Consider the following 20099-nt stretch of genomic DNA (forward strand, 5'->3'; position numbering starts at 1 on the left):
AAAAAGATATCTCATATGTTGTACAATATTTCTTCTTGTGCGCACCATTTATAGGCAATATCTTTATAATACTTTAAAACTTTTACTCACGGTTTATATATATGTCAACGGTCTGATTTTTAATATGTTTAATATGTTTGTTAAATTGTTATTATGTTTGTAAGGATTTGTTCAATCACTTGTATTTTAAAAATCATGTATATATTAAAAATATTTAAAATTTTACTATTTGAAGAAATAGAGCAGTCAACATAAAGAGAGAAGATTTTCGCTACTGCCGCTACTGCCACTTATCATAGAATCAGCTTGAAGTAAAACAATTTTTCGGGAAAAGAAATATACTTAATTATTCACGACTGTGATCGAGGACTTTTATTCTTTATTCTCAAGTATACTTCGTAAGATATTATTTTATTCATGATTTTATTTTCATAGAGCTACATGTCATAGTAATATGAGACTTATATCTAACAATTGCATTTTTCTTTACTTGATATATGACAAAATTATCTGAGGAACACAATTGTACAATTTGAATAATAAAAATCTTGATTCACGGAGGGAGGCAGAGAATATCTTCGTCAGAAAATTGTGGCTATTTTGAGCGTGGCTATAGACATTCGATAACATCGTCAGTCTCGTCAAAGCTTTTATCGCGAGCTATACTACTGTAGAAACGATTCTGACGTTATTGCAATTAAAGATATTTTGTCGAGTGATAATTTTGTCGATAGCTAAGTATTTTAATTGCTAGTTTACATAACGTAGTGTATATTAATTTATCTCTACAAAATTAATTTACTATAAATAATTATGTAATATGCTTATCTGCGACATTGTCTCCGAAATAAATGGAAAGAGATATATGTTGAACGTATTTTTCGTCATATACGGGAAATAGACAGAGAAAGTTACAATGCGTGTGTTAGATTTTACACTTAAAGTCTTAACATTCTGCGGTTGCTGGGTACCGGATTCCTGGACGTCTCCCCACAGACGTTTGCTGTATCATGCATATACAATTTTTATATTTGTACTAATAAGTACGTTTACGCTGTCGCAGTTTTTGGACTTGATCCTGAGCGTGGACAACGCGGACGACTTTATCGATAATTTTTACATGTTGCTTGCAATGATAGTTTCCTGTCAAAAAATGCTTAGTTTGTTAATAAATCGTAGTGATATCGCATTGCTAACGGACATCCTTAGGAAGAAGCCGTGTGAACCGATCGATCTAGAGGAAGTGGAAATTCGACAGAAATTTGATAAAATTATTGAGTAAGTATTATGACGTAACAGCTTTCTAATTATTATAGGAATTAAATATAATTTATATTCGTATTATTTGAAATTTGCCATTAAATTTGACTATAGTAAACTATAGTGAATTTAGAATTAGTCAATTGGTCTTTCAGTATAATATTAATTTTTGTCAATACTAATTGTAAGTTATTAAATTGGAGCTCTATTACAAATCTCTCTTATATTATTTATAAAAGACATTATATGTTTAATTTTTTTTTGCGTCTGCTTTTACATAACGCTTTGTTTTCTATTAGATTAATTTAGTAAAAGCTCATATTAGTATAATTTTTTCGGAAAAATATTGCATACCACCACTTTATTTTAGAAAATATATCGATTGCAGCAGATAATATTGACGAAGATATTAAATAATAAGTGAGATGTAAAACCGCTTGTAGTTACTTACAGGATGAATACGCTGCATTATGCGATTTTAGTTGAATTCTCAAGTTCGTTCATGGGAGTAAGATCATTCTTTACGATCTACTGGGAGAAGAAGTTAACATTCAGAGCGTGGTTACCATTCGACTACTCAACGACAGTACTTTTTCACTTTACATATTTCCACCAATTAATAGGCTTGCTTGTTGGAGCTATTATGCATGTTGCTTGTGACAGCATAATATGTGGACTACTGTTGCATATATGCTGTCAAATAGACATACTGAATTCTCGCTTGAAAAAAGTCGTGTATAACCCAGAAATTCTTCGTGACTGTGTCACTCATCACAATCTTATAATGAAGTTTGTTTTATACAATTAATATTAAAATATTAATATTAACATTAATATTAAAATAAAAATTAGAATTTTGCAATTTATGTATAATTGTACATATGTAGCATAGTTTTATTTGCACAAAAGATAAATTACAAAAATGTTATAGAACAATATTGATTTAATTTTCTTGTATTCAATATAAATTTTTTAAAAAGTAAAATATCTTTTTTGTAATTTTTGTAAAATACATTATTTATATTTGTGAAGTTAATTTATATTTGTAAAAATTAAATAGTATATCTGATTACTTTCAGGTTTGCTGTTAAGGTGAATAAAAAGTTTAGGTTGACCATTACCTTTCAATTTATAGTAAGTTCGTTGGTGATATGCGTTAATTTATATCAAATGACCAAAACGAATGCAAAAGTCATCGAAATGGGATTGTACACGTCATGCATGCTGACACAAATTTTTTTGTATTGTTGGTATGGAAATGAAGTCAGATTGAAGGTGATACATTGTTAAAATAAATCTATCTTGTGCGGTCTTTTTATTTTGTTATTATATCTAAAAAAATTAAATATTCTACGTTATGTCTCTTGTACACTTTAACAATGTAAACTTTTTATTTTTTTAACATTATTTAAATAAGGTATTTAAACGATAAATATGTAACTGTTATGTATTATTGATGTGCAAGACTTCTCTTAGTTTTGTTTTAATACTTACATTTTTACATGTTCGATATCTTTTTTAGTATAATTGTTTAACTCGATACCTATTTTTATTACAATCGGGATAAATAAATAAACATTTTGTATCTTTGAATACAGAGTTTGCAATTGATCAGTAATCTATTTGAGATAGAATGGCTCAAATTAGAATCAGATGTAAAAAAAGATTTGTTAACAATTACAAGATGTGGTAGCATCCCTATCGAATTAAGCGTCTACACTATTCCTATGAATCTCGATTCGTTCGTGGCTGTTAGTACAAATTTATTTTGATTTGTAATTATGTCTCCATGTGGCGTGATGAATACTGATTTTTATAACAATTCTAAAATACGTATGTATTCTAAATTTAATTAAATTTGCTTGCTGCAGTTGCTCAAGACATCGTATTCGACTTACAATATTCTTCAGCATATGCGAGATGAAAGTATCGAAGACTAAATGAGAGATTATTATTTAATATTGTTATTTGTGCTTTTTATGTTCTTGGAGTAATTGGTGCGAAACCAAAAATTAAAATAAAATTTTCTTGACTCTATAATTTAATATTGTCATAATTGTATATTACACTCACATAAAAAGGAAATTATTTTAATAATGCCGTTATTTGTGCTATATTTTTTCCTCTTACACATCTTTACTTACAATATATATATATTTTCATATATTATTTTACATTATAATGTACACGTAAGATTATGGCTTATTACAATGTGACAGAATGTTAAAGGCTTGACTGGAATATAACTTGATGATACAGCCGTAGATATTTCCTAACGTTCAGCAATAGTTCCAACAAGTTATAGAATATTTACCGTCGATTAATAATTACCGTGGCCAAAATCAATATAAAGCTGCAAAATTTATTGCCACTTACATCCTCTGATCTCTGATTCAGAAGAATATCTAATACTGTAATATACAATATGTATGAAATGCTGCATTATCTAAAATTTTCAAACGTCTAATATTTTGCTTTGCTTTTTAATATTTTATATTTCTCCGGAAGTATTACTATATGTCAAGATACAATATTGTGTGTCTATATTTAACTAGAAAAAAAAAAGAAAAAAAGCACACTGAGAAGTTGATGCATAAAGAAAAATATTATTATCTGAAGAACATAGCAATCTGAATAATAGAAATTGCCGCATATGGGAAGGGGACATTAAGCAATACATATTATTATTGGGGAAATCGCAAGGCTATAGACGTTCTATGAACGTCAGTCTCCCTCAAGAGTTTACTGTGCACCATAATATTTCTCGAGAAAATATTTTTATTCTAACATGATCTGAACCTGAACTAGTAAATGGTGAAAATCCTTCAACGAGTTGTAATTTAACTTAATCAATTTCTTGTTGTTTTATATTGTGAGATACACGAGATTTCACGTTTAAAATAAGAAAAAATATACATATACATATATGTAGAGAGAGGATATTATAATCTCTAAAAAATGATATACGGGCACACGCGGTTTATCTGGAGAAAAGATACTGATTGAGACTCTTCGACGGAAATCAATTGAAGATTAAAAATGCAAATATTAGCTTTTACGTTTAGAATATTAATGATTTGCGGATGCTGGATACCAGATTCCTGGACGTCGTATCAACGGTCAGTTTATCACGTGTACACTATTTTCGTAATGTTACTAATACACACGTTTATGCTATCGCAATTGGTGGATCTTATTATGATCGTGGACAATTCCGATGATTTCACCGATAATTTCTACGTGCTACTCGCTATGATTGTTTCTTGCTGTAAGATGTTCGCTCTATTAATGAATCGCAGCAATATTGAGATGTTAATCGAGGTTCTTGTGAGTAAACCGTTCCAACCGGTTGAACTTGACGAGGTGAAGATTCGGCAGAAATTCGAAAAACTCATACAGTAAGCATCGCGAGCTAGCATCAGCTATTATTGCTCTACTAAAATACATACAACAATATTGCATAACCAAAATATATATTAACTTGCTTGCGCGCCGTTACATTAAGTTTGCTTTTTATTTATATGAATAAATAAATCAAACGTAACGCTTTAGCAATTGAAGAAAATATTGAATAAAAATTGAAACGCGAAAACGTGTATCATTTTACAGGTCGAATACGCTTCATTATTTTATCTTAGTCGAGTCATCGTGTCTATCTGTCGTTGTGGCGTCATTACTGACGGAATTCGGGAAAGGAAATTTGACATTCCGAGGATGGCTACCGTTTGACTATTCCTCGCCGCTACTTTTTCCATTCGTATACGTTCATCAATTGATAAGTTTTACAATTGGATCTGTACACCATGTGGCTTGCGATAGTCTCATATGCGGATTCCTGGTGCACATTTGCTGCCAGATAGAAATATTGGAGCACCGTTTGAAAAAAAGCCTATATGATCCTAACATTATTCGCGAATGTGTTCTTCAGCACAACCACATATTCAAGTTTGTTTCTATATTTAACATAAAATTATGTAGTACAAACTTTCCACTATTTTTTAGATATAATGGCATTTTAGGTTGTAAAGATAATAGTTTTGAAGATAAAGGAGTAATGAAGTTCCTTCTACTAAATATATTTCTTTGTTAAATTGTACATATTCATATACTTTTAATTGATGTATATCTACTTTACGTTAATTAAAAGTTTGTAATTTTTAAAATGAATTTTATCTGCTGTTTATATACTTTTATCGTACATTTTTTACATTTTTAAGTTTTATACATTTTTTCAATTATTGTATTATTACTTTTTACTAATTTTAGATTTGCTCGTACCGTAAATGAAAAATTCAGGATAACTATATTTGTCCAGTTTGTTGTAAGTACATTGGTGATGTGCTTTAATTTGTATCAATTTACCAGATTATCGGCGTTAAAAACAAAGTACATGCATTTAATATTGTATACGTGCTCCATGCTATCACAAATCTTTTTCTATTGCTGGTACGGGAACGAAGTTAAATTAAGAGTATGTATATTTAAAAAAAATAGATATTTCTTATAATTTAAATATTTAGTATATTATGTAGATAAAATAAACAGTAGGTCTTTTGATTGTTAAATACAGAGTCGACAATTAATAAATAATGTGTTCGAAATGGAATGGTTTAAGTTAAATAAAAACGCTCAGAAAGCTTTATTAATGATCGTAAGACGTGCTGCAGTTCCAATTGAATTTACTAGCGCCTCTGTTATTTCTATGAACCTGGATTCATTCGTGGGTGTTAGTATCGAAATGTGTTATTATATGTATAATTAAACAGAAGCCGTAAATAAAATTTTAATAACGAATGTACTTTCTTTTTTTAATAAGATATATTGTTTAATATATTTAAATACTGATATTCGTATGTATATTTAAATATTATTATTAAATATGAAACATTATGCTACATATTATTTAATATATTTTTTATATTAATTATATAATATTTAATGAGAAATATTATTTTGTGTGCCTATATGTTAATAGTAATTTAGATATTTAGTACACTTAATAAAAAAAAATTTATTTCAATTAATTATATATTAATATATATTAATTATAGGTTAAAAAATAATTATATATATTTACATACAATAATTTCTGTTGTAGTTGCTCAAGACATCGTATTCAGCTTATAATATACTTCAGCAAACGCAAGGATCGTAATGTTGGACACATGTAGTAAAGCAAAATATTGGTAATATAGTATACGCAATGTGAATCTATGTCACAAACATATGTATATGGATATAAATATCATACAATATATATATATATATATATTGTTTAATACTAACAATTAACTCTTGTATTGTTGATATTATTATTATTAAAAAAAAAAAAAAAAAAAAAAACACCTGAAATACTTGTATTACAATTTTTTTATTGCAATTTATCTTAACATGTGGGTTTTACTTACGTCATATGCTAGTAATACATTATACTTATGTTATTTAAGATTGTATACATATGTATTATATTAGAAATTGTAATTATGGGAAAACTGGAAAATCAATAATAATAGGGTCAATACAAAAAAATAGGAATCAAGTCAGTAGGAATCAAACAGAAAGAAAGAGAAAATCTATCATCTATGAAGTCGATAAACTAATATTTTTGTTATTCTATAATTTAATATTGTCATAATTGTATATTACACTTACATAAAAAGGAAATAATTTTAAGAATCCCATTACTTGCGCTATATTTTTTCCTCTTACGCATCCTTACTTACTATATATCTATATTTGCATATATTATTTCTTATTATAATGTACACGTGAGATTATGGCTTATTACAATGTGACAGAATATTAAAGTGCTTGACTGGAATATAACTGGATGATACAGCTGTAGATATTTTCTAACGTTCAGGAATAGTTCCAACAAGTTATAGGATATATACCGTCGATTAATAATTACAGTCGCCAAAATCAATATAAAGCAGCAAAATTTATTGCCACTCACATCCTATGATCTCTGATTCAGAAGAATATCTAATACTATATGTAATATATGTATGGAATGCTGCATTATCTAGAATTCCCAAACGTCTAATTTTTTGCTTTGCTTTTTAATATTTTATATTTCTCCAGAAGTCAAGATACAACACTGTGTATTTATATTTAATAACCAGAAAAAAAAACTGCATACGGGGAGGTTGATGCATGAAGATATTATTATCTGACGGACATAGCAATCTGAATAATAGAAATTGCCGCATATGGGAAGGGGACGTTAAGCAAAACATATTATTATTAGGGAGGGCTATAGACGTTCTATGAACGTCAGTCTCCCTCAAGAGTTCTCTGTGCACCATAATATTTCCCGAGAAAATATTTTTATTGTAACATGATCTGAACCTGAACTAGTAAATGGTGAAAATCCTTCAACGAGTTGTAATTTAACTTAATCCATTTCTTGTTGTTTTATATTGTAAGATACACGAGATTTCACGCTTAAAATAAGAAAAAAATATACATATACAATATATACATATATGTAGAGAGAGGATATTATAATCTCTAAAAAATGATATACGAGCACACGCGGTTTATCTGGAGAAAAGATACTGATTGAGACTCTTCGACGGAAATCAATCGGAAATTAAAAATGCGAATATTAGCTTTTACGTTTAGAATATTAATGATTTGCGGATGCTGGATACCAGATTCCTGGACGTCGTATCAACGGTCAGTTTATCACGTGTACACTATTTTCGTAATGTTACTAATACACACGTTTATGTTATCGCAATTGGTGGATCTTATTATGATCGTTGACAATTCCGATGATTTCACCGACAATTTCTACGTGCTACTCGCTATGATAGTTTCTTGCTGTAAGATGTTCGCTCTATTAATGAATCGCAGCAATATTGAGATGTTAATCAAGGTTCTTGTGAGTAAACCGTTCCGACCAGTTGAACTTGACGAGGTGAAGATTCGGCAGAAATTCGAAAAACTCATACAGTAAGCATCGCGAGGTAGCATCAGCTATTATTGCTCTACTGAAATACACATAACAATATTGCATAGCCAAAATATATATTAACTTGCTTGCGCGCCGTTACATTAAGTTTGCTTCTTATTTATATGAGGGGTTATAACCGTTTCTCGACCCTGAAAAGTGGTCCAATAATTATGAAGGATTGCCAGAAAACTATTAGACCGATTAAATTGAATCTTCTTTTATTGTAAAGAGTGTCTTTTGCAGGAAAGAAAACTTATACTAAAAAAAAAAAAAAATACAAAAAAATGTAGCGGCTTTTCGTTTTTCTCGAAACACTACTTTTCAAGACGGTGGGCATGCATCTGCCTCAGCATTCGTCCGATTAACTTCATATTTTTTATACATATGCTTAATGAGATTCTTTATCGTGCTACGAGAGCTTTTATTGATAAGTTCAATCATGTTTTAATAATAATAAAAAATGTAACAACTTTTTCAGAAAAAATCACGATAATTTTTTGAAAGTGTGACTATTTCCGTAATTTTTTGTTTTCGAAAAATCCCCCTCGATACACGAGAATCACGATCCCAAAAAGTAAAAAAAAATCCCAAAATTTTGTTTCAGACCAATCCTACGAGCTGAATCACGCCCACCGTTTGTGCTTGCGCGAAAAAAAAACGTCTTACGCCAATGCACGCAGCCGCTACATTTTTTTGTATTTTTTCTTCTTTATGTATGTTTTCTTTTCTGCAAAAGACACTCTTTACAATAAAAAAAGATTCAACTTAATCGGTCTAATAGTTTTCTAGCAATCCCTCATAATTATTGGACCACTTTTCAGAGCCGAGAAACGGATATGACCCCTTATATGAATAAACAAATCAAACGTAACGCTTTAGCAATTGAAGAAAATATTGAATAAAAAGTGAAACGCGAAAACGTCTATAGTCATTTTACAGGTCGAATACGCTTCATTATTTTATCTTAGTCGAGTCAACGTGTCTATCTGTTGCTGTGACGTCATTACTGACGGAATTCGGGAAAGGAAATTTGACGTTCCGAGCATGGCTACCGTTTGACTATTCCTCGCCGCTACTTTTTCCATTCGTATACGCTCATCAATTGATAAGTTTTACAATTGGATCTGTACACCATGTGGCTTGCGATAGTCTCATATGCGGATTCCTCGTGCACATTTGCTGCCAGATAGAAATACTGGAGCACCGTTTGAGGAAAAGCGTATATGATCCTAACATTATTCGCGAATGTGTTCTTCAGCACAACCATATATTCAAGTTTGTTTTTATAACTAACGTAAAATTATGTAGTACAAACTTTCCACTATTGTTTAGATGTAAGGACATCTTAGTTTTTAAAGATAATAGTTTTGAAGATAAAGGAGTAATGAAAAATTCTTTCTACTAAATATCTTTCTTTGTCAAATTCATATTTGTCATATTCATATACTTTTAATTGATGTATATATACTTTACGTTAATTAAAAGTGTGTAATTTTTGTAAAATGATTTTCATCTGCTCTTTATATACTTTTATCGTACGTTTTTTACATTTTCAAGTTTTATACATTTTTTTCAATTATTGCATTATTACTTTTTACTAATTTTAGATTTGCTCGTACAGTAAATGAAAAATTCAGGATAACTATATTTGTCCAGTTTGTTGTGAGTACATTGGTGATGTGCTTTAATTTGTATCAATTTACCAAGTCATCGGCGTTAAAAACAAAGTATATGCAATTAATATTGTATACGTGCTCCATGCTGTCACAAATCTTTTTCTATTGTTGGTACGGGAACGAAGTTAAATTGAGAGTATGTATATAAAAAAAATAGTATATTGTGTTACAAGTGCTGTAAGATGGAAATTGGACGTGCGGAGTGGAAGCACGAGCCGGAGGCGAGTGCGATCACCCGCACGTCCAATTTTCAACTTAACACACGTGTTACACACCCTATTTTATGTGGCAAGTGCCTGGAAAGTGGTCTATCACGCACGCGTAGCGTGCGTAATAAGGCACTTTCCATGCACGTGTTGCATAAAAGATATTTCTTCTAATTAAAATATTTAGTATATTATGTGGATAAAATAAAGAGTAGGTCTTTGATTGTTAAATACAGAGTCGACAGTTAATAAATAATGTGTTCGAAATGGATTGGTTTAAGTTCAATAAAAACGCTCAGAAAGCTTTATTAATGATCGTAAGACGTGCTGCAGTTCCAATTGAATTTACTAGCGCCTCTGTTATTTCTATGAACCTGGATTCATTCGTGGGTGTTAGTATCGAAATGTGTCATTATATGTATAATTAAACAGATGTCGTAAATAAAATTTTAATAACGAATGTATTTGCTTTTTTTAATAAGATATATTATTTAATGTACATATTTTATATTACTTAATATATTTAAATACTGATATTGTCTATATTTAAATATTATTATTAATTATGGGACATTATATCACATATTATTTAATATATTTTATTATTTAATGAGAAATATTATTTTGTGTGCCTATATGTTAATAGTAATTTAGATATTTAGTACACTTAATAAAAAGAAATTTATTTCAATTAATTATATATTTATATATATTAATTATAGGATAAAAAGTAATTATATATATTTACATACAATAATTTCTGTTGTAGTTGCTCAAGACATCGTATTCAGCTTATAATATACTTCAGCAAACGCAAGGATCGTAATGTTGGACACATGTAGTAAAACAAAATATTGGTGTAATATAGTACGCAATGTGAATCTATGGCTGCGGTCGACTTGACGCTACAAATGCTTTGAAGCATATTCCTCTTCTCCTTTCTTTCAAGGAAGAAAGAAGAAGAGGAAGGACGCTTCAAAGTATTTGTAGCGTCGAGTTGACCGTAGCTTATGTCACAAACATATGTGCATATAAATATCATACAATATATATATTTTGTTTAATACTAACAATTAACTCTTGTATTGTTGATATTATAAACGAAAAAAAAACCTGAAATACTTGTATTACAATTTTTATTGCAACTTATCTTAACATGCGGGTTTTACATACGTAACTTTACTTACGTACTTTTACTTACGTCATATACTAGTAATACGTTATAATTATGTTATTTAAGATTGTATACATATGTATAGATATTAGAAATTGTAATTATGGGAAAACTGGAAAATCAATAATAATAGGGTCAATACAAGAAAATAGGAATCAAGTCAGTAGGAATCAAACAGAAAGGAAAGGAAAATCTATAAAGTCGATAAACTAATATTTTTGTTATTTCCAGATAGAGGTAATATTTCCTAGGATACTGAATGTCTCCTAGTAGAAGCATGGGAGTTACCAATGTCAATATTTTATGCGGCGTACGGATATACATCTCGTTCATGCGACATTCGATTGTCATTTTCTTTTTTTCATCGGTGCTTTCTAACGTATCATTTATTTTTAAAGTATTAATATAACATACTACTATCAGACAAAGTCTATGCTTAACATTTGTGTTGCATGTGGAGGGACATCGTTACAAATTAAATATTAAAAACAGTCAGATAATGAGGGGTAAGTTAGAGGAAGGAACGAGGAGAGTATTCTTACTGGAAATTCACAAATCTATAGACATTCTATACTTGTCCTCCTCAAGAGTTTGCCGCAGATTAGATTATTACTTGTGCAGACAATTTTATGCAAATCATAACGTTTTACTTAGAGTTTTATTTGACAACATTTTTCTATATTTATTTCAACTTATTAGAAAAAATTAATTTCTCAATTTTTTTAGTTACTTTTATGTATCTAAAATTTCACATAACTAAAGAAAGATAAGAAAAAATATATAAAAAGTATATATAAATTTTTATTACGATTTAATTTTCACAGTAAATAAAATTTCAAAAAATATATTATAAAATGCGGGTATTAGATTCCACTTTTAAATTTCTAATAATTTGCGGCTGCTGGCGACCGGATTCTTGGACGTCATCATATAAACGCGTAATCTATCATGTGTATACATTCTTCGTGCTTGTGTTAGTAAACACATTTTCTTTATCACAATTACTGGATATTATTCTTACCGTGGACAATGCAGAAGACTTCACCGATAATTTTTACATGTTACTTGCAACGACTGTCGCTTGTTGTAAAATGTTTAGTATGTTGGTAAATCGCAAAAATATTGCAAAGTTAACCAATATTCTTACGGAGAGACCATGTAGACCGTTGGAATCGAAAGAAATGAAAATTTTCTACAAATTTGATAAAGGCGTGCAGTAAGTATTATACCTCGAGAACTCGAGATTTAAATATTTCTGATTGATATTCTTCACATTTTATACTTCTAAGTAGTAAATTAAAATATGTACAATATTATAATTTAAAAAGTACATAATATTGTAATATTTATATTTATACTTATACTAATATTACGTATATTAAGAAAAAGTAGTAAATTGATATTAAGTGAAAGATTGAATTACAAATGAAACGCGACAATGTCTACAGCTATTTTGCAGAGCAAACACGATACATTATGCAATTCTGGTTGAGACAACTTGCGTGTGCATTACGTTAACGTCGTTACTCACGGACTTCAGGAGACGGACTTTGACATTCAGAGCCTGGTTACCGTATGATTATTCATCGCCAGTTTTATTTCACATCACGTATGCTCACCAATTGATAAGTTTGATAATCGGATCCATCCTTCATGTCGCTTGCGACGGCCTGATTTGTGGACTATTGGTGCACATTTGCTGCCAAATTGAAATACTGGAATCTCGTTTGAGAAGAATAGCACATGAGCCTGATATTCTTCATGAATGCATTCTGCAACACAATCGTATTTTTGAGTTTGTATTTATATATAGAGATGTAGTTGACGCTATACAAAAATATTAGTAATCCCGTGTTAATGAAAATGTTAATGTAGCCTGTCATTTGGATTCGCAGATTTTGAAACAATTAACTGTATTTAATTGCAGCTTTGCTTTTACGGTTAATGAAAAGTTCAGGTTTACTATTGCTATTCAATTTATGGTGAGCACATTGGTGGTGTGTTTCAATTTATATCAATTAACTAGGTCGACCACGACGAATGCAAAGTATGGTGAGCTGGCGTTATATATGTGCAGCATGCTGACGCAAATCTTTTTTTATTGCTGGTATGGAAATGAGGTGAAACTGAAGGTAAACGTGATTTTTAAAATAATAATTATGAATAAATAATAATTTAAACAAATAAATCAACTAGGTATAGTAAATAATAATTAAAATAATTACTTTTTTATATAATTAATGTCTAATTTTATATTTTGATATTATTTTATCACAAATATAGAGCCGACAACTTGTGAGCAACATTTTCGAAATGGAATGGTGTATGTTGGATCAGAATGTTAAGAAAGCTTTATTATTGATTATGAAACGTAGCGCAATGCCCATTGAATTCACCAGCGCTTATATTATTTCTATGAATCTTGATTCTTTTGTGGGTGTTAGTATAAAATGTTTGTTTTATCACAGTATTAAATAAATCTGATTGGATTTGCAATTAATAACAATATGTATAAATTTATCCAAATAACGGAAAATAAATTGTTTTAATTTATTTTTGTATATTTTTTCTTAAATCATTTTTAATTAAATTTTCTAATATTTATTTTTTACAGTTGCTTAAAACATCATATTCAGCTTACAATATCTTGCAGCAAGTGTAATACAAACTGATACGATAAAAATAATAATTACGATAATTTATAACTAACATTGTAATTTGCATTCAAATAATTTTAAGAAATAATGCAAACAGGAACAATAGAATATTATAATTAATATTGATTCTGGTAAAAGTAGTTTTTGTTGGTTAAAAGAATAAAAAGAAGTTATTTATGTTTATCTTTCTACGATAGTAGCAATCGAGGGAGAGATAGAGAGAAAAAGAAAGAGAGACAGGGATAGAAAAAATTATTATATAGTTTAATAATATTAAACTATATTGTAGCATGTGTATATATGTCGAATGTATATAGATATTATAAATACATATAATGAAATTATATGCATATGCACGTTCAAATTTTTTATTAGAAGTTGTAGCATCAAAAGTCTACATGTAGAAAAAAGATGTATGGTATAATAGTATTATATATACATCTAGCATTTCGCTATGTAATAAAGGTAATATAAATGCTTTTTCTCAGAAATATATAATTTTACCTATACAAATAACAGTACATGAATATTATAACTATAAATGATTGAAATTCAATATTTGATTGTTTTTTCCTCTTTCGTTTTCTTCACTTCGTCCCCAAGAGCAAATACATTCGAAAATCGTCACACAAACGTGATATTTGTGCACTATACTTATATTTCTAATTCGTGATAATATTATATTGCAAAGCATATTATTGCAAAATAAATAATATAATTCCAGTGGTTATAAAAAGGTGGTTGAACAAGAAATATCACCATTTGCAAATCGACCAATAAAATTATATACATTTTTGTCAGTTAATCGTAAAATTATATATTGCGTCTTATTTTTTTATTCGTGTATGTTAAGGATACAATTTGGGAAGCGGCTCCGTTTGCCTACATTCCCGATTGTCAACAGCTTCGTTTGCCTACAACATTTTGTCGACAGCTTCGTTTGACGACATTCCCGATTGCCTACAGAGCGATTATAAGCATTATTCCGTACATGTAATAATTAAAAATACGAACGTTTGCGCACATGGCCTTATTATATGCACAAATACATTGCACACATTGCACACATGACTTTATTGCACACATAAAATAAGAAAATCATATTAACACTTTGCACACACGACTTTGTTGTGTACATACACTTTGCATACATGACTCTGTTGCGCACATACACATTATTATAAAATAATATTAAAATAGAAACATCACTTATATATGTATGACCAAAAAACATTAATTTTATGATTGATTGCTATAATTTATTTATTTAATTTAATAATGATTATTTATTTGTAATTCATTATTCTAAAATTGCGTACCTTTAGTTTTATTTAATTTCCATACCAACAATAAAAAATAATGTGCTACGCCAGCTGAACATACTTTTCATTCTTTGTGTCGACCTAGTTAACTGATATAAATTGAAACACACCGCCATTGTACTTACCATAAATTAGATAGCAATAGTAAACCTGAAATTTTCATTGACCGTGATAGCAAAGCTGCAATTAAACACATTTAAACACATTTTGTCATTTTAATATCTGTAAGTCAAAATGACTGCACTATAACATCTTTATTCACAACAATATTAATATTTCTGTGACATTAATTCTGTATCATAATAAATACAAATTCAAAAATACGATTATGTTACAATATGCATTCATGAAGAATATCTTTTGTACGAAATTTTATTTACCACTATATTTCCAAATTTTTGGCATCTTGAAAATATTATACTAGGAAACGAACAAAACATTCTTTGAACGAATTACAATCGTGGAACGTTTATAGATCGCACAATTTTTCTTTAAGACCACGTTGTCCTCACAGTTATGTTATTATCAATAATAGATATTGGATTTGAACCTCTCATTGCAGATATTCTATAAAAATATTTTTATCATGCCGTGGTATTGTAGGTCTCTAAAAATGTAAACAGTACCTACCTCTTTTATTCTGACATTTGTAACATATGACATCGTTTTTAGTTAGAAGTGGCATATAAGAAACGAAAGAATATGTGATCACTGTCGACAATTTTATCATTTTTATAAATTTTAATAAAGATAATGCAATTTATTACTTTTCTTTAGTTAAAAAATATTTTATTTTTTTTATAACCATTCTGAATAGTTGCCGTATATGATTCTGTCTTTGTATTGATTTTAGGTACTGTAATTTTTTATTCTCACCTTACAAACAGAACATGTGAAAATTACATTACAAAGTGTGTCACAGTACAGTAGGCAGGATAGGTAAGAAAGTATAAAATGTAAAAGACAAATACAAAACACATGTTAATAAATGTAAAAATATAAGAAAAATATGCAAAAGAATAAACAACACTTTTTGATCATTCTTTTCTATTTTTTTACTTTAATAAGGTGATACATTAAATGTAGTGTGTTAGGTGACAATAACTAATGCTAATTGTTACTACTAATTGCAAATATACTATCTTCTTTCTTCTTTTTTTGCCTCTTCTCAGATTTAATATTATATGATCTGAGTAGTGATCTAAGTCCATCAGTCTCTCATAAAATCACACTTGCATATTTTGTGTAAGTAAGTTGTAAGTGGAATAAGACATTTTAAGTATCTAAAATTAGTAAACAAATAATCTTCATGGTTATCTAAATAGGTTCAGTAATTAATAAATTTAGAGCTAATTTTGTCAACAATAATATTAGATACATTAAATTTTAACATTAAATACATATAGTGCTGAATTTGTTTATATTATTCCAAATAATGATTCCAAATTTCCAGTATTTTCCAAATTTATTTCATAAATAGCGTGAACAATTTTAATTTATTAAATACTTAAAATTAAATGACTACATATTTGTTTTTGTTAAAATAGTTTTAATAATATAATAAATTAATATCTATATTATAAATCATAAATCATAAATTTTTAAATGCATAAAACATATTTAAATATATCTAAAATTAAAATTTGGCGAAATTAGCTTTATAACATTTATACTAACACCCATAAAAGTTTCCAAATTTATGGGAACAATATAAGCACAAGTAAGCTGAATAGGTACAGTTGTTCGCCTCATTATTATCATTAAAGACTTTTTTCTATTTTTGTCCAATGTCAACCATTCCATTTCGTAAATATTGTCAATTATTTGTTGACTCTATTAAAATGTGTGTAATGTTTGTATAGATAACATTTGTGTAATAAACAAAATATATTTATATTACTGATACTTCGTAGATATTAAAATTATTTAATAGATACTATTAGAATTTTGCAACAAAAATACAGAACAGATTCAGCATTTAATTGAGAACATCTATACCTACCATACCAGCTAAATATCTATTACCATACCTTTATCTGTAATTCGTTCCCATACCAACAATAGAAGAGGTTTTGAATGAAAATACAAGCAATATATAATATCATTTCAATATGTTTGTCTTTCGTTGTTGCTATACTTGTTTGATAAAGGCAGAAGCATGTCACCAATATGGTTAATATAAAATGGATAGCAATAGTCAGTCTAAACGTTTTATTTACAATAAACGCAAGTCTAGAATTTAAAAAAATTTTCATATAATAACATATTTTAATAAAATATACTGGAAGAATGATATTCAGATGTACACGATATTAATTTAAAAACTAATGAATAAATTTTGTAAAATTAGCAAAATTGTGTAAAACTTAACCTGAATATATCATAATGATGACGCACGCAATCGCGAAGAACGTTTGAATGAGAAATTTTTCTCAAACGATAAGTTAAGATCTCAATTTGACAGCAAATATGGACTAATAATCCACAGATGAGAGTATCGCAACCAATACTAACAACTGCTGCGACAGCCATACCTATCATTTGATGAGTGTATGCCAGATAGAATAGTAACGTTGATGAATAATTAAATGGCAACCATGTTCTGTATGGCAATTTTCCATTTTTCAAGCTTGATAAAGAAGCTAATAAGAAAAATGCGAACGATACCGCTCCCAAATATACAAAGCGCCAAGTATTAATTCTAAAATAATTATTAAATGTTCCTCAAATACATACATTATCTTCATAGATTGTATATAAATTTTTTATTTTTATATTTATCTATTTATTTATTTATTTTTTACGTTCTTAAATCCTTGTAACTCCGTATGCAATAAAAATTTTTAGACCGCATTTGATACATACATATAAAGGTAATTTTTTTCCAAAAATGTAGTTGGCATTAAAGTGGGAGATCCGGAAAAAATATAAGGATTGAAATTAGATGTAAATAAGTAAATAACTTGGCCTATTTACTGAAAAATATTTAACTAATAAATAATTTTGTCTATTGTTTTAAGTAGAATTTATATTATAGGTCAATAATAATCATATAGATTTATTCTTCTCAAGAAGGTAGAGGAAATTAGTTATTAGTTGAATATTTGTCAGAAAGAGATAAAGATTACTTATTCCTTTACTTTCACTTTCAACTTTTGTATCTTCTTTTTCAAGTAATCCACTACATCGCTAACCAGATTTTTGAAAAGAGCAACTCACTTTATGCCAGAATACCAATGCGGTCCAAAAATTTTGATTAAAACTCAAGATACATGGTAACAAAACAGAAAAGTCTTCGAGAACTTCATGGGTTAATAAAAAAAAAACAATATATTTTTAATAACTCTTGCGCATGTTCTGTTGAATGTTTCTATTTACCGTACATTAATTTTATTAAACATTTAAATAGAAAAAGAAATATTTACGTAAAAGATCTAGATACGAAAAGTAACACAAAGTAAATTTCAATAGTTTTATTAATATTAAACAATAATAAAATATATTATGATATTATTGATGATTTGTTAATACTCTATACTTACTCTATACTTTTATCGAATTTATAGAGAATGTTTATTTCAGTCGATGTCGACGGTTCACATGGTTTCTTCATCAATATGTCGATTATCATAATAATGTTTTTGCAATTTATGAGCAAAATGAATACTTTAAAGCAACAATTTAACATGTCCACTACAAATAAGAAACTATCGCAAAAATCGTCGGCATTGTCCGTTATTAGGGTGATGTCTATTAATAGCGATAGCATAAAGGTATTTAGTAAGAAGATTATTATGCTTGCATACACGTAGTACGTTACGCGTTTATGCAGTGATGACCAAGAATCTGGTCGCCAACATCCAGCCATCGTTAAAAGTATAAAAGTCAACTTAAGTATGCGCATTTTTTAAAAAATTATATTTTTTTAATATTACCTGCGAAGCACACAATACATGTAATTGTTTTCTGCAAAAATTTAGTACAACGTACAGCATTATTAATTAAACGTATATCTTTAAAGTAATTTGCAACTTTATCAATTAAAGAATGCTTTTTGTAAATAGTAGAAATATTGCATATCGAACGATATAAGCTTTCTAATTAATCTAATAATTATAAGTAAACGTGATATTTGCCGTAAAGAAACAAATCAAATTATTATTATAAAAAAAGAATACTTTTTAAGTGATCACGACGAATAAATATAGCAAGCACCAAATTTTTTTGACTGACTGGCAAATGTCTAATGACAGTCTATAGTTTTGCTGTTGGATCGAATTTCTTAGATGTATAAGATACATCCATGTATCCATATATTTCCACCCTTCGCAACTGGTTACTTCATCATTCATTTTATAACGTATCCCTCACAATATGTTATACCTCGTGAAATAATATATTTATAAGGCGATATGCAACACGTATATATACAGTAACAAAATTTACATACCTTACGGTAGAAGAAGAACAAATAACAAGTAAGAAAAAACTTTGAGAATTCAACGCGGTTGCCAATGCGTAGTTTAACGTAGGTTATATCGATCGTTAATAACTAATAGAATACACAGCCATAAATCAAACGTTTCAGCTCCGCTATTCTAGAAGTATCTGTAAAGTCAATAGCTATAGCAAGATTAAAATTTCAAAGAAAATTTAAATATCTATAACTTAAGTATCATAAAATTCTAACCTATGCCGATATTAAATAAAGATATAATTATTTATTCAATATTTGAGAATTCTATCTCGTATTTTCTTTACTCCGCCTCTGAAAAACATTATTGCATCCAAAGATATATTACTGTAAGGTATGTAAATTTTGTTACTGTGTATATACGTGTTG

At 28.5% G+C, this 20099-nt stretch overlaps 4 protein-coding genes across 10 annotated transcripts in view; 3 read left to right on the plus strand and 1 right to left on the minus strand.

The window, feature by feature from the left end:
• Positions 1–20037, minus strand: part of LOC139811332 (putative odorant receptor 85d) — a 53212-nt gene extending 33175 nt beyond the window's left edge. Inside the window, exons 1-8 of one of the 6 annotated variants that reach the window (XM_071775570.1) lie at positions 19435–19619; positions 18799–19191; positions 17628–17957; positions 17287–17488; positions 16934–17089; positions 15637–16539; positions 12809–13049; positions 12299–12469 (exon numbers count right to left, since the gene is read on the minus strand). In XM_071775570.1, the coding sequence (XP_071631671.1) occupies positions 16483–16539; positions 16934–17089; positions 17287–17488; positions 17628–17957; positions 18799–19160 (1107 nt within the window). In that variant the 5' untranslated portion in view covers positions 19161–19191; positions 19435–19619 and the 3' untranslated portion in view covers positions 12299–12469; positions 12809–13049; positions 15637–16482. Of the gene's footprint in view, positions 1–90; positions 232–1711; positions 1848–12298; positions 12470–12808; positions 13050–15636; positions 16540–16933; positions 17090–17286; positions 17489–17627; positions 17958–18798; positions 19192–19434 lie in introns of those variants that run through there. The other 5 variants (XM_071775571.1, XM_071775569.1, XM_071775572.1 and 2 more) reach the window with 5 other exon arrangements.
• Positions 115–3327, plus strand: LOC139811314 (odorant receptor Or1-like). Of its 2 annotated transcripts, XM_071775524.1 has the most exons (5): positions 342–1278; positions 1714–2049; positions 2340–2535; positions 2859–3011; positions 3132–3327. In XM_071775524.1, the coding sequence occupies exons 1-5, from the start codon at positions 917–919 to the stop codon at positions 3198–3200; spliced, it is 1116 nt and encodes a 371-aa protein (XP_071631625.1). In that variant the 5' UTR covers positions 342–916; the 3' UTR covers positions 3201–3327. The 2 variants fall into 2 exon arrangements, with proteins under 2 accessions (XP_071631626.1, XP_071631625.1); XM_071775525.1 differs by lacking the exon at positions 2859–3011 and having other exon boundaries at positions 115–1278.
• LOC139812126 (uncharacterized) lies at positions 3474–14922 on the plus strand. The gene is made up of 12 exons (XM_071776749.1): positions 3474–4658; positions 4870–5205; positions 5527–5731; positions 5831–5986; positions 6359–6411; positions 11053–11083; positions 11509–11514; positions 12111–12493; positions 12737–13072; positions 13205–13409; positions 13561–13716; positions 13892–14922. The coding sequence occupies exons 1-12, from the start codon at positions 4300–4302 to the stop codon at positions 13937–13939; spliced, it is 2274 nt and encodes a 757-aa protein (XP_071632850.1). The 5' UTR covers positions 3474–4299; the 3' UTR covers positions 13940–14922.
• LOC139811322 (odorant receptor Or1-like) lies at positions 6894–11359 on the plus strand. Its single transcript, XM_071775541.1, has 5 exons — positions 6894–8220; positions 9161–9496; positions 9829–10033; positions 10340–10495; positions 10873–11359. The coding sequence occupies exons 1-5, from the start codon at positions 7862–7864 to the stop codon at positions 10927–10929; spliced, it is 1113 nt and encodes a 370-aa protein (XP_071631642.1). The 5' UTR covers positions 6894–7861; the 3' UTR covers positions 10930–11359.
• Positions 20038–20099: the final 62 nt, after the last annotated feature.

Source organism: Temnothorax longispinosus, chromosome 4, assembly GCF_030848805.1.
Source record: "Temnothorax longispinosus isolate EJ_2023e chromosome 4, Tlon_JGU_v1, whole genome shotgun sequence".
Lineage (NCBI taxonomy): Eukaryota > Metazoa > Arthropoda > Insecta > Hymenoptera > Formicidae > Temnothorax > Temnothorax longispinosus.